This window comes from Pecten maximus, chromosome 1, assembly GCF_902652985.1.
Source record: "Pecten maximus chromosome 1, xPecMax1.1, whole genome shotgun sequence".
Lineage (NCBI taxonomy): Eukaryota > Metazoa > Mollusca > Bivalvia > Pectinida > Pectinidae > Pecten > Pecten maximus.
In genome coordinates, this window is record NC_047015.1 from 19,363,720 (window position 1) to 19,385,447 (window position 21,728).

At 35.7% G+C, this 21,728-nt stretch overlaps 1 protein-coding gene across 1 annotated transcript in view; it reads left to right on the forward strand.

Annotated features, from left to right (window-relative positions):
* LOC117327119 (short transient receptor potential channel 3-like) overlaps window positions 1-20,996 on the forward strand; it is a 45,805-nt gene extending 24,809 nt beyond the window's left edge. Inside the window, exons 7-15 of the mRNA XM_033883964.1 lie at window positions 390-514; window positions 1,347-1,531; window positions 2,619-2,737; window positions 3,405-3,496; window positions 12,238-12,395; window positions 15,894-16,100; window positions 17,169-17,298; window positions 18,447-18,614; window positions 19,276-20,996. Coding sequence (XP_033739855.1) covers window positions 390-514; window positions 1,347-1,531; window positions 2,619-2,737; window positions 3,405-3,496; window positions 12,238-12,395; window positions 15,894-16,100; window positions 17,169-17,298; window positions 18,447-18,614; window positions 19,276-19,697 — 1,606 coding nt within the window. The 3' untranslated portion in view covers window positions 19,698-20,996. The remainder of the gene's footprint in view (window positions 1-389; window positions 515-1,346; window positions 1,532-2,618; window positions 2,738-3,404; window positions 3,497-12,237; window positions 12,396-15,893; window positions 16,101-17,168; window positions 17,299-18,446; window positions 18,615-19,275) is intronic.
* Window positions 20,997-21,728: the final 732 nt, after the last annotated feature.

A 21,728-nucleotide genomic window follows, 5' to 3' on the forward strand; every position in this document is an offset into this window, starting at 1 on the left:
ACACTCACGATTACATTATAACCTACTTTATCGTCACTATACTTCTACTAAAACTTCCATGTTCCACTTAACCCTCATAATACTTCTACTAAAACTTCCATGTTCTACTTAACCCTCATTATACTTCCATTAAACATGCGGCTCTACGTTAGCGTCACTATTTACTATAAACATGCATGCTAGCGTTTAGTTGCATACAACAGGTATGGTATTTGACGGTATTGTTAATGTAGGTCAGCCAGCCAGCTGCTTTAATGAAAATTTCAATCTTTTCCCACTGCAGTTCTCTTGCAGTCACGGTTATTTTACTGGTAATGAAATAAGAAAATATCTTCGTCACTCATCATATATTGAAACATTTTATAATCAAGCTTCTCGTATATTTACAGATATTTTAACGGAACAATGCGCGCCACCCAGCTGCTGAAAAACTCAAATTATACATATTTCAACCTTCTGCTGGATGAAATCAAAGATTCTTCGAACTCGCCGACAAATTATTTTATGGAGGCGTGTAAGTAGAATGGGTTTGAAGTGGACTCTGTCTTGCCAATCAGCAAGAGGACTAGTTGATTCTGTAAAGAAATTTGGATTGGATTGTAAGCGAAATAGATATGCGTTATTGAGAAAAGAAATATTGGCAGTTGATAAAATATACTCGGCACGTCATGTTTGATCTACGTCATTTTGCGTGTATAACTAATAACACTTGCTACCTAATGCCACAATACAGTGCGACGTCCCTGATCAATACAGTCTCCTCTAAGGTTGACTGAGATTACATCGATTCTCTGCGATGCATCTGTTAATCAAGCGTTGTATATTGTTGAGTCTCTTCTTAAGATTTATTATAGCTGATAACTATATATCCAGTTTCAATGTTAATCCAATTTTCACCCTCCTTTATTAGCCTGGTCGTTGTAAACAGTAGGCAATCTACGTCAGCCCTCAATGCACTTCGTCTTATCAAACTCTGCATCAAGTCACGGGCTTAATACGAATATAACGGACGAAACGCTATACTGGGTGTCATCATTTATTTGTCGCCCTAATCTGAAGAAGAATTATGCACCTACCATAATACTAGATATATCTCCCAATGGGTAATACATCGGTAGATTATGTTTAAAGTAATGATAAGTTATAATGTTTAAATACGAATCGTTGTTATAGCAAATGTACAGGTTTGCGCTTTGGGAAACGAAGGTTCTATTGTTCAAAGTAAGGTTTGACGCTGTTTTTACTCATATTTTGGTTGTTCAATATTTTGTATTTATTTACTTTGTACATTAACATGGAATTTATTATTTAGTGTGCCAATTTATCATTGAACTTTATCTGTTCAGCACGATTCCATTGGAAGCCGGACGATCCCGAAATAGTGTCTGATGTCCTATTTGCTATTGCGAATGTGATCAGTTTTGCCAGAACCACCTACCTCATGCCAGCCTTCGAAGTGTTAGGACCTTTACAGATCTCCCTCGGACGTATGATAGGCGACATCACGCGCTTCATGGTGCTCTTTATGTTGGTATGTTAAACTTCCGGATGTTGCAGATTTTAATGTACATAAGGCATGATGCGGCGTCCATTCGTTCATTTGGATGCATTGGCATAGGGATAGATCTAATAAACATCAACAAATCAATCACACGAAAGATCGAAACTTAGATTTTAATCGCGATGTAATAAATTATTCATTTCTACTTTCAACCTAAAAGATAAATGAAGAAGCTCGAACTTTTGGTGTATTAGTTTTGTTTGGTTTAGTAATGATTGACGTCCTATCAGCAGCTAAGGTCATTTAAGGAAGGCATTCCCTGTTTGTGAGAAACACGCGTGTAGTGTGTGTGTGTTTTGGGAGGCTGTAGAATGGTCATTTCCTTGTGTTCTGGAAATCTGCGGTATGCTTCCGTCTGGCTTCTTGTGAAAGCGCAGAACTGATACTGATTTATAGTGCTACCTTAATGAAGCATACTGCCGATTACACTCAGCAGGACACCCAACCCGGTCACATTATACTGACAATGGGTGAACCAGTTGTTCCTCTCCCAAAAATGCTGAGCGCTAAGCAGGAGTAGTTACTACCATTTTTATAGGCTCGTATATGTCGCGGCTACGGGGACAAGACTCGAAGCCATCACCACAGGGACGAACGCTCCAACTATAGGCCAAATACAAAGAAGAGAAAATATAAGATCCCAAACATTAAGTCGCCTCTTACGATCATGCAATGGAGGTAGCCGGTACAATCCCTACGTCGTACCTGTAGGACAGCTTTTGGAACATGACAATAGCGTAAAATATGCAACTTTTCGTATTATATAAAATATACAACAGCCTGTTCATATTTCCATCAATCATAATCACTTTTGTCGGAGACGAAGTACGGTATCAATATTAATTGTAATTAAACAAAAGCAAAACTAGTGGAACATATTACCTCTTCGACTTTTCAGTGATTTCTTTAATACTAAGGTACTGATGTTTAAGATCATATTATCATTGCGGTAAGACCTTTACATCATAATAGAAACTAGTGTATGGATATTACATCAAGTCATTATCAGTTTAGATATTGTCGTTTAAACGTCCTGTTACATCACAATCTTTTGCAGGTCCTGTTCGCATTCATGGTCGGTCTCCATAATCTGTACTGGTACTACGGAGCCCAAAGGATAAAGATGACTATGAACGGACAGATAGTCTACGTACACGCTGCGGAGGCTTTTCAGGGGTAGTTAACATTTTATATCAGATTTATTACGTGTTTTCTATGGAAGTACAGCGTTATTGGAATAAAGACCCCTATAGAACAATACACGATACACGATACCTACTAGATTTGTGATATTTATTGTAGCAACTCTTTATAAAAAGCTGAAAACGATGACATATGTTCTTATATATATAAGCACTACATATAACGATTGTTATTGAACCATGGTTAACTTTGCAGGCAAAATTGATGAAAGAGGTTACATTCGACGTACAATTCAACCAAATAGAGCGTATTAGTGTTATAACAGGTGATATATTAATCGTAACTTGGTGACGAATTCTTACTCAACTTTGATGTCTAGGACATATATTGTATACAACAATACAGTGTTCAACTAAATAACAAATCTGGTAGAACATCTTTCGGCAGCCCGATGATATGAAAACGTGACGTTAAAACGCAGACAGACGACACGACGCGCAGCAAGACGATGACAGGGAGCAGGATCTCGCTCCCTCACTGTCAATCGTGGGCATTACGTGTTTGTCCTTTACCATGGTATTTTTGCTCTATTAAATGGCCAACATTTATAAGCTAGCCAGAAATGGCCATCCTAGAAGACAATACACAATCCGTCTACTGTATGTTGTGTATGTAACGAGATATATGTGTTATGTTACAGGTTACGACAGACGTTCTACAGTCTGTTCTGGTCGATGTTTGGGCAGGTCAGCATCAACGATATCAACGTTAAACACCCAGGGCCTGAGGGAAGTATGTATCTCAAACCTGGTGTAAGGGAAATAACTCTTGTACCCCATGTACATTAACAAAGTTTCCTAACCCAGCATTGTTGGCATGTTTTCCTATTCTAACATGTTAAAGATATATATCTTATAACTGAACAGCTGTCTTTCCTAAACTGTGAACGTACACGCATGGAAATAATTACTATATTAATTTTAACGACAAGAATATCTAAAATAATTTATATATAACATGTCAAACTAATATAACAACTGTTGTACCATTGTATCCTTCTGTGGGCCAGTTATATTGATCAACACCCTCGAACAACTGCTGTGGTCATAATAGGTCATGTGTAGGTGTGACATATTATCACCAACCGTAGGACTAGAGTTTGGGAGCTTGTAAACTGTGCTATATTAAATCAGGCAGTTTAGTCAGAGGCAGTGAGGCTGCTTATCATTTGTATATCATCAAACACAGTGAATGTGTATTGGAGGGCAACCTGTACCTTGTGAAGTGTTATTAAACGATTTTAATTTAGTCCCTATTATGAAAATGTAAATTAAACTATATTTCTCTCACGGATATTTGGGTATAGATATCAAATATTGGTGATATGAGGTTAATCACTGCTTTAAATTTACATTTTGTTATTTCGGTAAGATACGTAAAGTAATATACATTGCATTGGATGTTTATGATAATGAAATATAAATGAACATTCCTCATTAAAGCGACACACTAATAAATCGCTCGACTTCCCGAATGAAAAACTATTCAATCTTAAATATAAGAAATCATGTATCTAAATATCACTGCGTAAATTTCAATATCTAATTACAGTTCTTGCCTGGTTGCCTACAAATGTCACACCGTTCTAAAATAAAAGAGGTGTATCCGGATAATTAGCAAAACTTCATGATAGTGATAATAATTAATTGTCACTGCGGCATATTTACTCTATGTTAATGTATGACGGGGACTTTGTGGTCTGTAATAATTCAAATTACGTATTTTGTTGTGTGATGACATCATTTGTCAGTTTCACGTATTAGATTCATATTCAACACTTACACTTTATATTAAAGAGTGCCAGATGAAGGTCTTGTTGATTGATAACAAATGTTATATAGCAGAGGACCATGCAGGATTTTTATATTTCTAATAATGGAATAACTATCCTACATTGTACATAATCCCAAACTCTTGTTCCGAAACGTTGGGCAGTTGATCGACTCTGACAGTAATAGTAATGTTAACACCTGATGAAGGGGAGGTAACTGACCCATACTGTCCTTTCTTTCTGTCCGAATGTAGATCGTCACTGTATGGTTATAGACTGTGCTCGCAACAAAATCATGTGCAGCCATAGTCTACACAACCGCTCTGCTGGTACTAGTGCATGTATGTATACATTCTTATTACTTCCTTTCTCCATCTTAGATAATGCTTGACTTACCAATTTCCCAATACCCATAAATGTGTGTAAATTCCAAAGCTCTTCTCGAGTACACTGTACATGAAACATGTTTTAGTTTCCATATCGCCCTTAGTCTGTGGTCCGTCGGTTGTCCGGCCTTCATATTTATCTATTTACTGATTGATTTTTTTATGTAATCGCTATTTCGTAAAAGGTACTGGAAAGTACATGGTCGATTTTGAGACTGATGAAAAAATGCCAACAGATGGCCATCTTGAATTTTGACAGTTACATATATTGATATATCTCACATCGAATCTTTATTAAATCATATTCTGTATCAACAGCATTAAAACATGGATTTGAAAGTTGATTTTTTCAACATATTTGGTGAAGTACTAAATCATTTGATCTCAAATTTACAAAATGTATTATGTAGGTTCATGCTAGATGTGGAGGTTTGGGCCCATAAACATTTCAGACAAACAACTATCTTTATTTGATTTAACCTCCTGAAGATTCTTATCACTACCTCTCAAGAACTGATTGCATATTCAATATATAAATTCCTTAGTTCAGAGACTGATTTAATCATCTGACATATATTATCACTACGACAAAGTGACTGTTACGGTAGTTGGTTTTTATGTCGCCTGCATATTTTGTAGGTGACATATAGGTATCGTTATGTCGGCGCCCTTGTTAGCGGCGCCGTCCGCACTACGATGGCCGATATCAGCCGTCACGTTACGCGCATTTATGTGATGCGAGTAAACTGACATAGTAAAAATTACATGACGGGTTACTCTCGTGCGATGCGAGTAACCTGTTATAGGCTAAAATCACTTGACATGTTACTCTCATGTGATGCGGGTAACCTGACATAGACTAAAAACTCACTTGACATGTTACTAGTATGTGGTGCGAGTGACTGTGGCAGTGACTGTACACAGACACGAAGGAAATGACTGTACACTTACAAAACCCATTACTTTTCCAGAGTATAGTTTTAACGTAGTAGACCTTTCAAAAGAGGATATCATGGCGACCCTCGAATATGTACGCAATTTAGTTTTTTGCTGATTAAACCGGTTATACAATGGAGCTCGTGTAATCTAGTCAATTCATGATTTGACAACAGACTAATTGCAACATAATTTCTTTTTGATTTTCCTGTAGATTGGTATATTTATGTGGTAAAAAAGAGTCCCCGAAAATCTAAATTGGGTGAAATAGTTTTATTCACCACACAGAATTGAGGAAATAAGAGAAATTGCTTAATTGACCAAATTTAAAGCCAAATAGTATACTCTTTAGTGACACTGGACATGAGAGTAGCCCGTCATGTGATTTTTACTATGTCAGGTTAGTCGCATCACACGAGAGTAACCCGTCATGTGATTTTTACTATATCAGGTTAGTCGTATCACACGAGAGTAACCCGTCATGTGATTTTTACTATATCAGGTTAGTCGTATCACACGAGAGTAACCGTCATGTGATTTTTACTATGTCAGGGTTAGTCGTATCACATAAATGCGAGTAACTTGACGGCTGATATCCGCCATCGTACCGCACAAAGATTTCCGTGCGGGAACTCAAGTTCCCTTGGGCCGTTCAAACTCAAACTTCATGCGGTAATCATTTACCGAAAGAGCTTGCCCTGTATTGCAGAATTCCAGGCATACTTTCTTAAAGTAAAAAACGTATATATATCTTCGTAGTCACCCAAGTTGCTGTGCAGGCTACACATCCACTTTCGTGGAATTATTTTCATATTGGAACTCAATTTTGAAACTACAAGAAAAAAATGACATTCATTACCCCATTGTCATCGTAGTCAATAGATTGAATGTCGCTCTCATTTTAAAGGGTAATTAAAACAACGCACCTCTGGAAAATGTTAGTACATGAGCAAATCCTAAACGACATTACCCCAAATACATCAAATATTTGTAGGAGAACTGTAGAGGAGGAACGAATAATATTACACAGAACTACTGAATACACATCACATAATGGTGGGCGCCAGAATCCCGCTGGGATCTCGTTATATAAGCGTGTATTTTGTCATTAATATTAGCACGATACACACATTGTAGCGTGACATATGGTCGTGTTTGTATCTAAACTATTGTAAACGATAAATCTATAACAGGAAGTTAAGAACACATTCTCCTGTGTTTACGTTTGGTTTGGTGATGCAGTTATCAAAATATATAGACAATACAAGTACCTAGTTCTGTCGGTGTCGAAACGCATCAACTTGAAAGTCCCACAATAGGGCGTACGCATATAATACCTGCCAAATATGTTGTCATAACGGAAGGTGTTTATCACAAGGACATGTATGTCACTTTACGATACATTGCTTATATTTTCATGCTATTGTAATTATATATTGCTATGTTGTATAACATAGATATCGATTAAGATACGCTGCTATATTTAGTGATATTACCAATTGCACTCTGTGATGTTGTGGAGATGTAATAACCTACGAACTGTTATACTGTAATTAATTGATAAATGTACGTCATGTCGCTGTTTATCTTACGAGTTTGTTAATTGTCTATCGATATTCTTTTGTTAGAAAGATACTTGTCTAATTATCATATAAAACAATGCTATACACACTATGTTAATGTATTAATTGTGTAGTTGTATTTTAGTACCAATGTGTTACTAATGGCAGATGAATTTTATGGACGATAAATAACTATATGCTATTGGAGTGCATTTATGATGGTATATTCCGATAAGTTTGTGCCATGTAAAATGTCAGCAAGGGTATGCGTATTATGGTAAATTGCCAAATAACATTACAGGGCTACCTCCGTCTGTGTGCGGAACAAGTCAGGGCAAATCCACGGGTAAATTCTATCTCCAGCTCTACTTTCTTTCTCGATTCTTCGTTATCTTCACTGATACACGTGTTGTTAGTCGCACATAAAACACACGGGCTCCTTACAGATTAACGAGGAATGTTTCAATTATTTCTTCTAAGATATCTAAATTTAATCGTAGAAGAAAACTTATTTCAAAAGGTACAGAAATCCATTGTTGTTTCCTTTTATCTGCATGCGCACCTGTGTCGAATAGGGACTGTTAACTGACTAGTTTAGGCAATGTTTGTGTGGATCAAACAAATTCTCTGATGCCGTTCTCAATGGTATTATGTCCACTTTAATAGACATCGCAACATATTGTTTGTATTTACCGATGATAAAAGTATCAGAATTTCTCCATCCTCACACGGATAGAACTTCCTGGTGTGTGTAGAACAACCAGTCAAGTATATGTTTACATTGGTACATTGTCGTCAGGTTGGTAAGGATACGTGTAAAGAGACTCTCGTATATCACAACTAGTATTTGGGATTTTGTCTGTTGAAGGTTTCAGTTTAGTCACTGAAAAGTCACGAATCAAATACTAGTTGTGATATATAAAAAGTGTACTCACATGCACAATTACCAAACTGAGGATTTTCTTCGTAACAACTAGTCCTGGTATTGTGTACTATATTAACTCGAATACTCCAGAACACCTCACTAGCATTGCACCTATTGTATTAGTATGACAATGTTTGTTATTCCTACTCTTCCTACTCATTTTTAGATTTTTGCATGATGTACACTGAAATTGTCCTTTCTACATTCAACCACTTAAATATAGATTATGGTCCATAACCTTTTAGTCATCAAAAAACATTTGAAAGACGGTGGACACTGCTGTTTGGTTCTAGATAGATCGACCTTAACTATTTATGCTGTTGTTTCTCGATGGACCGACGTTATCTATTTATACTGTTGTTTCTAGAAAGATCGACCTTTCCTATTTTGACTGTTGTTTATAAATAAACCAACCTTACCTATTTATGCTGATGTTTGTAGAAAAATCGACCTTACCACTGTATACTGTTCTTTCTATATATACCAACCTACCTACTTAAACTGTTGTTTATAAACATACCTTCCTTTTCTATTTATACTGTTGGTTATAAATATACCGATCTTGCCTTTTTCTAAACATGTGACAAAAGGACTGTTGTTTCTAGATAGACCGACCTCACCTATTTTTCATGTTGTTTCTAGATAAACCGACCTTACCTATTTAACCTGTTATTTCAAGATAGAATTACCATACCTATTGATACTGTTGTTTCAAGAAAGATTTACCATACCTATTTATACTGTTGTTTGTAGATAAACCGACCTTACCTATCTATACTGTCGTTTTAAAGAAAGATTTACCATTACTATTTATACTGTTGTTTCAAGAAAGATTTACCATACTTATTTATACTGTTGTTTCTAGATAGATCGACCTTATCTATTTATACTGTTGTTTCTAGATAGATCGACCTTTCCCTATTTTTTGCTGTTGTTTATAAATAGATCGACCTTACCTATTTATACTCTTTTGTCTAGATAGATCGACCTTGTCTATTTATACTGTTGTTCTAGGTAGACCGACCCTACCTATTTATACTGTTTTGTCTAGATATACCGACCCTACCTATTTATACTGTTGTTTCTAGATAGATCGATGTTACCTATTGATACTGTGTTTTTCCAGATAGACCTACCTCACCTTTGTATACTGCGTTTTCCAGATAGATCGAATTTCAAGGTTGATTTGCAGTCATTTTTCGAAGTCAATGCATCTTTTCCCACCCTTCTATAGTCATCCATATACATTATGTGGTGCTGACTTCAGTATACGTAGTTAACGTAGGACTTTTTCAAGTTTGTTTTATTAACTTTGAGTCTTCCGATTTATAAGTATCATAGACATACATAATATACACATTTACTTAACATCGACAATATAAAAGAATAATAAATACGTGTAAAAGACAATATACTCGGAGAGCATAACTTATTCTTATGACATTAGCCACTTTAATGTAGCTCTCAATTTTTATAATTATTTTATATTTTGTCCGTTAAATGACTTATCAATATAAACATGCTTGGCTTTTCAAATAGTAGCTTTTCAAACATTTATTATGTATATCAGAGTAACATGGACATTTTAGAATAAAATGAAATTCATCTTCGATTTTAGATTACAAACAGTACAAATTCTCAAGTGTTCCTGAAATATTTGATAAAGATTTATTTCTACATTTAAATCGTGAGCTGACAGCCGAATTTTAGAAATGTCTTCTAAGTACCATTTCCCTAATGGTATTCTCATATAACGCTGCACAATAAATTCATTGTTACTATCTACATCCAATGCACATGTACTTAAAGAGTCTTAATTCCCATAGCAATGCAAATGGATATCTACTACGCTCTTTGTTACGTACACTGAGTAATTGTTGACAGAATACAGTATGTAATTTTTCAACTTCAAGCGCTTTATGAAAGTCCTGTATTTCTGAATCATAACTTAAAATACATTTAATATATGTATCAAAAACCGATAGCTGGGTTTCAAGGTTAAGATAATTTTTATGATATACATACAAAACTGAAAAAAAAATTATCTTTAATCTGCTACTTTTTGCTGTGTTTTTCAAAAAGTTCCATTGTAATTTAGCAAAATACCTAGATAATTGAATTCATTTACTATTTCCAAATGACATCCGTTATAAGTGTATGTCCAATTTTTATTCCTCAAAATACCAAAATACCACCATTCATAAATACAAACATTTTTTTTCATTTGTATTAACTCTTAAATCCCACTTTTTTGTATATATTTCTACAGAATTTAACATGTTTTACACTAACAACTTTCCATCAATTCCTTCTCTAATTAATTTGAACGACATGTTTTTATTGATGAAGTCAAATGCCTTTTTGATGACCAAAACTGCCCTGCAGGTAGAGCGTAAGAATTGTACCAATTTATATATCTTATCAAATGACATTAGTCTCATGTCAATAATTAACGTAAAAATATTTCCCAAACAGCTAACTTAAGTCATACCTCTGTGATTATTGATATTATATATACCATTGTGCGTTAGTTTGGGAATCTATATTTAGTGGAAAAAAATGACAAAGGCTAAGATGAAATATATTGAGGACGATAAATTGGGGAAAACTTAATTGGCAATGTTAAGTTCGATGGAAACAGATATTCTAGGAAACAGTTTATCCATAGGCGATAAAGGTCTGCTCATGTCTAATCCAGATTGGTGACAACGAAACGTCAATGTACATGTGCGATAATTGAATACGTTTTGCTCCGTATCTCACCTAATAAAATCCTCTATAACGTCAAAATAATGTTACCGTACGAGCTGGGTGGGGTATTAGTTCTCCTAGTTAGTAATCATCTTTACAAATGACCTGTGTTAGATAATACATTGTTTTATATACGAACTGCCATACACTCTATCATAGTGTTACACGGTATAGCCATACTGTATGATTACTATAAGTATTGTCGATGGTATTACTTTATTCAGATTGGTTCCTTTTCAGATAATGTTATTCCCATGATTTCCTATATCTAATTAGCATTGAATTCACAATACATTAATATCCAACTAACTTCTAAAATGCCACGAACACGCCCAAGATTATACGCCTTGTAGTGAAAGCTTTGTAGTGAAACCGCGTCATAATTCCCACAAAGAATGGTGTGGTTATTGAAGTCAGGACCACCCACATACCCTGTGTTTCTGTTTATCACACAAGATAAAATTTTATACTTATCTCTTTGCCGACAAGAACACTTTTGTTATAGATTTTTATTCCGTAACTGTTGGGAAGTCTTACAAAGATTTGTTTTCCAGTTTAATAAAGGTAGATGATTCAGGGGAAATCATATGGGATACTTTAATGTGTCCATAAAACATAACACACATTGGTCTCCTCTTTATAGTTACCAAAACTACCTATACATTAATAGTAACAATATGACCTATATCACATATAAGCATGAACTATTTATCTCCGATATTTGTTGATATTGGAATTATCTATTTTTGGAAATCATCATTTACTAAATCGTGCATGATGCACGTATATATTTTAGGAGATTTGTTATTTTATATTCCTTGAAAGAGTGCGAGAGTAAACGTGAATGATTGCATACGGCTCTGTAGTCTTATGATGATAAATTGGGAATGTCTTAGACATATAGGAAACCGAAGTTGAAACAAGCGTGGCATCAATGCTCTCTAAATTACAAGCAGTGTATATCAGAATGTAACTACTGCGCACATTAGACGGTACAGCATTAACACCGACCTTTTCATCTTTAACGTAATAAGTACGACATTATGAGCAGCAGAAGTGTTGCGCTTTGATCAGTCAGTGAAATTGAGCTTTATTATTATCATGTGGTTTATAAACCGTGTACTAAGTCAGCGGTGTTGTAGTTTACAGCCCAAATGATCCGGAGTCGTTGATGAAGAGTAGCACCTCGATAGTTGAGGGAGTCGGGCTCACGCTTTTCGGAATCTATCACGTCGTCATAATTATCGTCCTCATCAACATGCTGATCGCCATGATGAGCCATTCGTTCGAGGATATACAAGTAAGTATTTATGTCACTAACCGTATCAAATTTGTGGTGATTTATTTATAAGAACCCCTGATGCATGTTAGTGTAGGTACATGGGAATCGTTAAATGTAGCCTTGTTCTGTTATATAGCTGTATATGCAACATCAGATAGCGTTCTGTTATATAGTTGTGTATGAACCATCAGATAGCGTTCTGCTATATAGTTGTGTATGTACCATCAGATACTGTTCTGTTATATAGTTGTGTATGTACCGATAGATAGCGTTCTCTGTTATATAGTTGTGTATGTACCATCAGACAGCGTTCTCTGTTATATAGTTGTGTATGTACCATCAGATAGTGTTCTGTTATATAGTTGTGTATGTACCATCAGATAGTGTTCTGTTATATAGTTGTGTATGTACCATCAGATAGTGTTCTGTTATATAGTTGTGTATGTACCATCAGATAGCGTTCTCTGTTATATAGTTGTGTATGTACCATCAGATAGTGTTCTCTGTTATATAGTTGTGTATGTACCATCAGATAGTGTTCTGTTATATAGTTGTGTATGTACATTCAGATAGCGTTCTGTTATATAGTTGTGTATGTACCATCAGATAGCGTTCTCTGTTATATAGTTGTGTATGTACCATCAGATAGTGTTCAATGTTATATAGTTGTGTATGTACCATCAGACAGCGTTCTGTTATATAGTTGTGTATGTACCATCAGACAGCGTTCTGTTATATAGTTGTGTATGTACCATCAGATAGTGTTCTGTTATATAGTTGTGTATGTACCATCAGATAGTGTTCTGTTATATAGTTGTGTATGTACCATCATATAGCGTTCTCTGTTTTATAGTTGTGTATGTACCATCAGATAGTGTTCACTGTTATATAGTTGTGTATGTACCATCAGATAGTGTTCTGTTATATAGTCGTGTGTGTACCATCAGATAGCGTTCTGTTATATAGTTGTGTATGTACCATCAGATAGTGTTCTGTTATATAGTTGTGTATGTACTATCAGACAGCGTTCTGTGTTATATAGTTGTGTATGTACCATCAGATAGTGTTCTCTGTTATATAGTTGTGTATGTACCATCAGATAGCGTTCTGTTATATAGTTGTGTATGTACCATCAGATAGCGTTGTCTGTTATATAGTTGTGTATGTACCATCAGATAGCGTTCTGTTATATAGTTGTGTATGTACCATCAGATAGCGATCTGTTATATAGTTGTGTATGTACCATCAGATAGTGTTCTGTTATATAGTTGTGTATGTACCATCAGATAGTGTTCTGTTATATAGTTGTGTATGGGCCATCAGATAGTGTTCTCTGTTATATAGTTGTGTATGTACCATCAGATAGTGTTCTCTGTTATATAGTTGTGTATGTACCATCAGATAGTGTTCTGTTATATAGTTGTGTATGTACCGTCAGATAGCGTTCTGTTATATAGTAGTGTATGTACCATCAGATAGTGTTCTGTTATATAGTTGTGTATGTACCGTCAGATAGCGTTCTGTTCTATTGTTGTGTATGTACCATCAGACAGCGTTCTGTTATATAGTTGTGTATGTACCATCAGATAGTGTTCTGTTATATAGTTGTGTATGTACCATCAGACAGCGTTCTGTTCTATTGTTGTGTATGGACCATCAGATAGTGTTCTGTTATATAGTTGTGTATGTACCATCAGATAGTGTTCTCTGTTATATAGTTGTGTATGTACCATCAGATAGTGTTCTGTTATATAGTTGTGTATGTACCATCAGATAGTGTTCTCTGTGATATAGTTGTGTATGTACCATCAGATAGTGTTCTGTTATATAGTTGTGTATGTACCATCAGATAGTGTTCTGTTCTATTGTTGTGTATGGACCATCAGATAGCGTTCTCTGTGATATAGTTGTGTATGTACCATCAGACAGCGTTCTCTGTGATATAGTTGTGTATGTACCATCAGATAGTGTTCTGTTATATAGTTGTGTATGTACCATCAGACAGCGTTCTGTTCTATTGTTGTGTATGGACCATCAGATAGCGTTCTCTGTTATATAGTTGTGTATGTACCATCAGACAGCGTTCTCTGTGATATAGTTGTGTATGTACCATCCGATAGCGTTCTGTTATTGTAGTTGTATATGGTATGCACAAAGTGCGGTATGTTTTGTCTAATTTGTACACAGTGATGCGATTTTTGTCGATTTTACATGCGTCCATTGATGCCATTCCAGCACTCAGCCTCCGGTAAATCGCCGTAACGTGTTCTTTGGGCAATTTCATACCCACCATTAGATGTCAGAGGTGCTCGTGTCAGGTTTGAAAATACCGACGATAGAGAGCGAAGTTCAATGGCAATGATAGCGTGTATAATATCATTACACTTATGATACTGTTCTGGACTGCCATTCATATACTAGATCACATGTAATGTCGCTCTAACAGTAGTTATCTGTCCTGATGACTGAAACCTAAATGTATTCTCTATTATGTATGTAATATATATCAGTACATCTTATATATCTAGCTTGTTTTGTCGTTTACGTGTATTAGTGTTGATAAAAATCATAAAAAGCTTGCTACTTTGTTTGAAGTCGTCTTGCCGTGATTGCAAACTGTTGTAAAACATATTATAGTCGGCTGTCAGTAACGTAGCCAACTAAATTGTACACAGCAAGCCTTGCACCCTTCCCGGAGGGCGCCATCCTCATACAAACTACGGCAGCTTGCACAATGGAAATATCTTTGACTACTTGAGCATGGGGTTCCAATTATAAATAGTTAGGGCAATCGACTGAAGCGTTGCGTGAGAAACTTTTGTTTTTCCACTTCTAAGCACTATATCATTACTTTTCCGCTTATTACTCCAGTGTTTATCATTATATGTGTTATAGCTCTTTACCGCCCAATGTAAACCAGTCGAGCGACTTGTTTTGATTTACTCACAAGACTTACTGATGATAGATTAGGGATACGAATAATAACTTCAACATCCATAGATACACCGTTGTGAGTCTCTTCGCTTTACTCTTCGGGTGTAAATAATGTCTAGGTGTTATTCAGTTGTATCGCCTCCCTACTTACGTGTAAAATAGTAAGACATGTTCTGTTGCTATATTTCGTTAGTGTAAAATAATAAGACTTGTTCTGCTTTCCTCTTTTAGTATAAAACAATAAGGCACGCTCTGTCGCATTACTCTTTAGTGTAAACCGTAAGTGAGTCTCATTCTGTCGCTTTACTCCATTGGTGTAAATATAGAGTCTCATTCTGTCACTTTACTCCATTGGTGTAAAACATTGGGTCTCATTCTGTCACTTTACTCCATTGGTGTAAAACATTGGGTCTCATTCCGTCGCTTTAAAACATGGAAACAGACTCGCTCTATCACTTTACATTGTAAGCGTAGATCAGTCAGATGGATTGAGATGCCTTACCCCCCTTGTGTATACCAGTATAACATTAGATGGGGAATGATGTAACTATTTTTATTATCTGTGTTTGTGACATGTTTCAGACTGACTGTGATGTAGAATGGAAGTTTGCCCGAACTAAGTTATGGCTGAACTACATGGATGAGGGCAGTACTTTACCTGTGCCATTTAACATGATCCCTTCCATTAAGTCTTTCTGCTATTTGTGGAAGTTCTGCAGAGACCTGTTTGCTATGGCTGATAGTAATTGGTCGGTTTACCAGAAAGCTCGAAAACAGACGTTTATCAAGGTAACCTGTGATATGGTTATAACCACTGTGTTGTTTTGTGTGTATTTTCCAATGTTAAAGAATGTGCAGCTGTTATTCCAGACATAACTCCGCCACCTTTATATACGTTCGGATTACGTTTAATGCTGTCTAGTAAGTGTTCCAATGCATGATTTGTCAGGTTATTTTGGTACCTCTAAGGGTCACAGTATTACTAAATATACGCTTTGATTGCAAAAACTTTCAACATCTTACAATTGCGAAACAAGGTATATCATCTATGAATCACTCGTGTTGGCCCGGTTGAGAGTGTGTTATGCTATGACATGTTGGGGTACGATTTGTTTTGTCGCCATGAATTTCGGAACCCTGGATCATGTCGATGTTTGTAGGATCCACTACGACATTAAGAAAATACCTCAAAATATAATCTATGTCAATGTACCTTACAAATGTTCGCACTCAGTCTAACATGCTTGTTATGTCTTCGTTTGTTCATTAGTGTGGCTTGTTGTGTAAAGTCCGTATAGAGTCAAAGTTGTGGCATTGTTTCGTTGTGTCACCGAATTATGCACTATTTCCGTAAATGATGCCAGCTACCGGCGGTACATACACTGTACTCTACTAGAAAGGTGTTTCACAGGCGCTACATTGAACGGTACGTGGCGCCGTGTAAACATCTATCTTGTGGTGTCCAAATATCAGCCGTGACGTCGTATTATCAGCCAAGTGGTGAAGTTAGGGTGTCGTTATATAATAAACTTGTATGTCTGCTTGTGGTGTCGGATGTGGTTTGTCATACCGGGCTATTTATATACTGGGTAATGTATATTTAGCGATGTCATTGTGGGAAAATCCTGATTCTGCATTGTACTTGTAGTTTGATCATTACATGTAGCATCGCTGACGAATTGAAGAATTGCGTAACAGAGGAATGAGATGTAGTTTAGTTCATTGATCAGTAATATGACTTGATAATGTATTCATTACTAAATTAAATTGTGCTGTTCATGTGTGTTTTGAACAATATATTTTACCAACTAATGATGACACTTTAGACACTTCAATATGTATTGTTTTGTTGTGCAGAAGAGACGCGAAAATATATGCAAGTCATTGGAACTGAAAACTGACAATACCTCATACTCTGAAATGATACAACGGCTGGTCAAGAGATATCTGTTTAAACTTGAGAGAGCAAAAGATGAGAAGGAAAACTGTAAGTATGATATAAAGTATTTATGTTTTACATTTCCGGGGTTCCTTAACATGTGTGCGAACAGTTAACACACCGATTTTTTTACAGTATGTTGGCCTATGCTATATTAAGCACTAAAACAAATATGGTTCAACCAGACTTAATAACGATTTATGCTTAGAAGTATAGTGTTATATCCATTTCATTTTGTTATATTATGTATTCAATCATTTGTCATAATTATACTTGTCGAAATAACCTTGGTTGAGTAGAGTCTTATCCGCGGTTTATTTGGCGAATACAGTATCAATACGGTACGATAACGTGTTTTCTTTGGTATAGGGATTGCAGCACAATACAGCGATTTTCCCACTACGTGCATAACACATATTTGCGCCCAAAGATATTGTTTTTCATTGAATTGAACAATGTATGGTAGCAATCAGTCTGTTCCATGGATACAACGGGATGCACACATATATAAATAGAAACTTTATTGTGTGAGTGTTGTTTCCATCTCATATTAAATACTTCAGGCAAACAAACACAAATGCATGCAGTCAAACAGCCCATTGCGTAGGTCCGTGCTTAGTAAAGCTTGATGATAATCTAACCTCTTCTAAACTGGTTGGGATATTTTGTTGTTATAAAAGTATAACTCAAGTTAGATAAAACGAGAGAAAATGGGAAACAAAAAATACATTTACAAGGAAACCTTTGAAAAATAAAGTGAAATAAGACCATGTGTTCCAAACGGCTAAGCGACTTCTGTTCATCGGTGACACCTGTCTTACAAATACTGTATAGGCCTAATTAGGTGTAGATCACATTTTCAAAATGAGAACAAGAGATATGACAATCGAACAACCAGGCACATCGTGGCACCTCAACAACGACAAGCTAGACACCTATAGATGGGACTCTTCTCAGTTAGTAATCTCCGAACATGTGTGTTCTCTCTTCCAGCCAAAATAGTAATCTTAGTGACAGTTTGGTCTCGTCGAGATGCCTGTTCACACAAGGATGATATATTGTCGCATTAAATTCACATTCACCCAGATTTTCCCCAAACCGCTATATCAACTATATGGTATATACATGTATGTAGACGCATTTGGCACTGTAAAATCGGCAACATGACGATAGTACGTGCTTATTTATAGTAAAAGATGGCGGACCAAACATACGGTCAGAGGAAGTGGAGATTGCCGATATGAATGATACACCACCTCCAGTACCGAACGCCCCAAACCGAATCCAGTATGCCACTCCGCCAACCATACACGAAGACGAGGAGGAGGGGGTCCATATGAACAGCAAAAGTACGTATTTCAATCGTAAGTACACAAAATACTTTTACTATTCTTTCCTTGGTTCAGTTTGCTTCTAGATATTGATTACATGTTAACAAAGTACATAGACGTTTTAATTTTACAAGTACTTATTATTATCACGTATATGTGACTTCGTTTAATGCCGAATAATGAACAGGGAATTCTTAAAACATGTTCAACAGGCAGATGAAGGTACTATTATGAAAAATGAAATACATTGTATATCAAAAGAAAGACAACATATAGTAAATATGTATACATTATCAAAGATAAGTTCTCTGATTATGTATTTGAAGTTAAGATATATCGATATGTTTTTATCAAGTTATTATTGTTTTCAATAACGGATATCGAAAGGTGAAAAGTGACTGACGTGTTCTAAGAATCTACCTATATAAAATAAAATCATACCTATGCCTATAAGATATGCAGACTGCAATGAATAGTATAAGTATGACACTACAATAATTATAATTCATAAGAAGCGTATACATGTATTTGTACTGCTACTATTTCCCATTTTACAATCAAATGTATGTTTGACATGTATGACATATCTGCAATGTGTCAAATCATCAACTAATGACGACCTATGTATTCTTTCTGCCACTCAGACATGGTATATTATGGTATTTAGGTTTGCTGAACATTGTCTGTATTGTAGCCTCCAGAGGACCACCTCCGCGGCGGAAAGGCGTTAACCGGCGGGTATCAAATCCCGCAGCACCTGCCCCAACAACCTTGGTCATCCCACAACTGGATGCTATCCAACGCTCGCAGAAACTGCTTGATGTACGCTTACAACACCTTCAAACGAACAGCAAGATGAATACTAAAATCATTGACGATATAGAGTTTTTGAGGAGAGTAATGAATGAAAACCAGAAAGCGTTGTGCAATATTATTCAAGCTTTAGGAAGTATGCAATGTGAAATTGTGAACCTTGTAAAATGTTTTGCGCCAGTTCCAACACAGACTCAAAACAACGTACCTAACACTCATTCTCAGCAGAACTCCATCCATAGATTTGGCAGTGGAAAGAAACGTCCAAGTCACGTGACTGATGATGACGAGAGTGAAGTGTGACTGGTGTGACGGGTTTAGTATCTATTCAGGTTTAATACAGGGAGACAGCGAGACCAGGGTGTCGACTGTCGTTTTCCTTCTATTGTATGTGATAAGTTGTTCATGCACATTACTTTCCAAAGTATCTCACTTTATTATTGCCTCCCCTTTTTAGATATATAATAGAACCTGCCTCGATATTTAAGGGAAAAAACAGATGAAATATACAGCTACTACGCGTAATACGTAAATCATGGAACATGTACATGTATACACTAAGAACGGGGAATAACTACGTGTAATACGTTAATCATGGAACATGTATACACTTAGGACGGGGAATAACTACGTGTAATATATAAATCATTATATACACCCAGGACGTGGGATAACTACGTGTAATATATAAATCATTATATAGACACCTAGGACAGGGAATAACTACGTGTAATATATAAATAATTATATACACCTAGGACGTGGGATAACTACGTGTAATATATAAATCATTATATAGACACCTAGGACAGGGAATAACTACGTGTAATATATAAATCATTATATACACCAAGGACGGGGAATAACTACGTGTAATATATAAATCATTATATACACCAAGGACGGGGAATAACTACGTGTAATATGTAAATCATTATATACACTTAGGACGGGGAATAACTACGTGTAATATGTAAATCATTATATACACTTAGGACGGGGAATAACTACGTGTAATACGTAAATCATTATATACACTTAGGACGGGGAATAACTACGTGTAATATGTAAATCAATATATACACATAGGACGGGGAATAACTACGTGTAATATATAAATCATTGTATACACCTAGGACGAGGAATAACTACGTGTAATACGTTAATTATGGAACATGTATACACTTAGGACGGGGAATAACTACGTGTAATATATAAATCATTATATAGACACCAAGGACGGGGAATAACTACGTGTAATATATAAATCATTATATACACCAAGGACGGGGAATAACTACGTGTAATATATAAATCATTATATAGACACCTAGGACGGGGAATAACTACGTGTAATATATAAATCATTATATAGACACCAAGGACGGGGAATAACTACGTGTAATATATAAATCATTATATACACCAAGGACGGGGAATAACTACGTGTAATATATAAATCATTATATACACCAAGGACGGGGAATAACTACGTGTAATATGTAAATCATTATATACACCTAGGACGGGGAATAACTACGTGTAATATATAAATCATTATATACACCAAGGACGGGGAATAACTACGTGTAATATATAAATCATTATATACACCAAGGACGGGGAATAACTACGTGTAATATATAAATCATTATATACACCCAGGACGGGGAATAACTACGTGTAATATATAAAAATCATTATATACACCTAGGACGGGGAATAACTACGTGTAATATATAAATCATTATATACACCTAGGACGGGGAATAACTACGTGTAATATGTAAATCATTATATACACCTAGGACGGGGAATAACTACGTGTAATATATAAATCATTATATAGACACCAAGGACGGGGAATAACTACGTGTAATACGTTAATCATTATATACACCTAGGACGGGGAATAACTACGTGTAATATGTAAATCATTATATAGACACCAAGGACGGGGAATAACTACGTGTAATATGTAAATCATTATATACACCTAGGACGGGGAATAACTACGTGTAATATGTAAATAATTATATACACCTAGGACGTGGGATAACTACGTGTAATACGTAAATCATCATATACACCTCGGACAGGGAATAACTACGTGTAATATATAAATCATTATATACACCTAGGACGGGGAATAACTACGTGTAATATATAAATCATTATATACACATAGGAAGGCGAATAACTACGTGTAATATGTAAATCATTATATACACCTAGGACGGGGAATAACTACGTATAATATATAAATCATTATATACACATAGGAAGGCGAATAACTACGTGTAATATGTAAATCATTATATAGACACCTAGGAC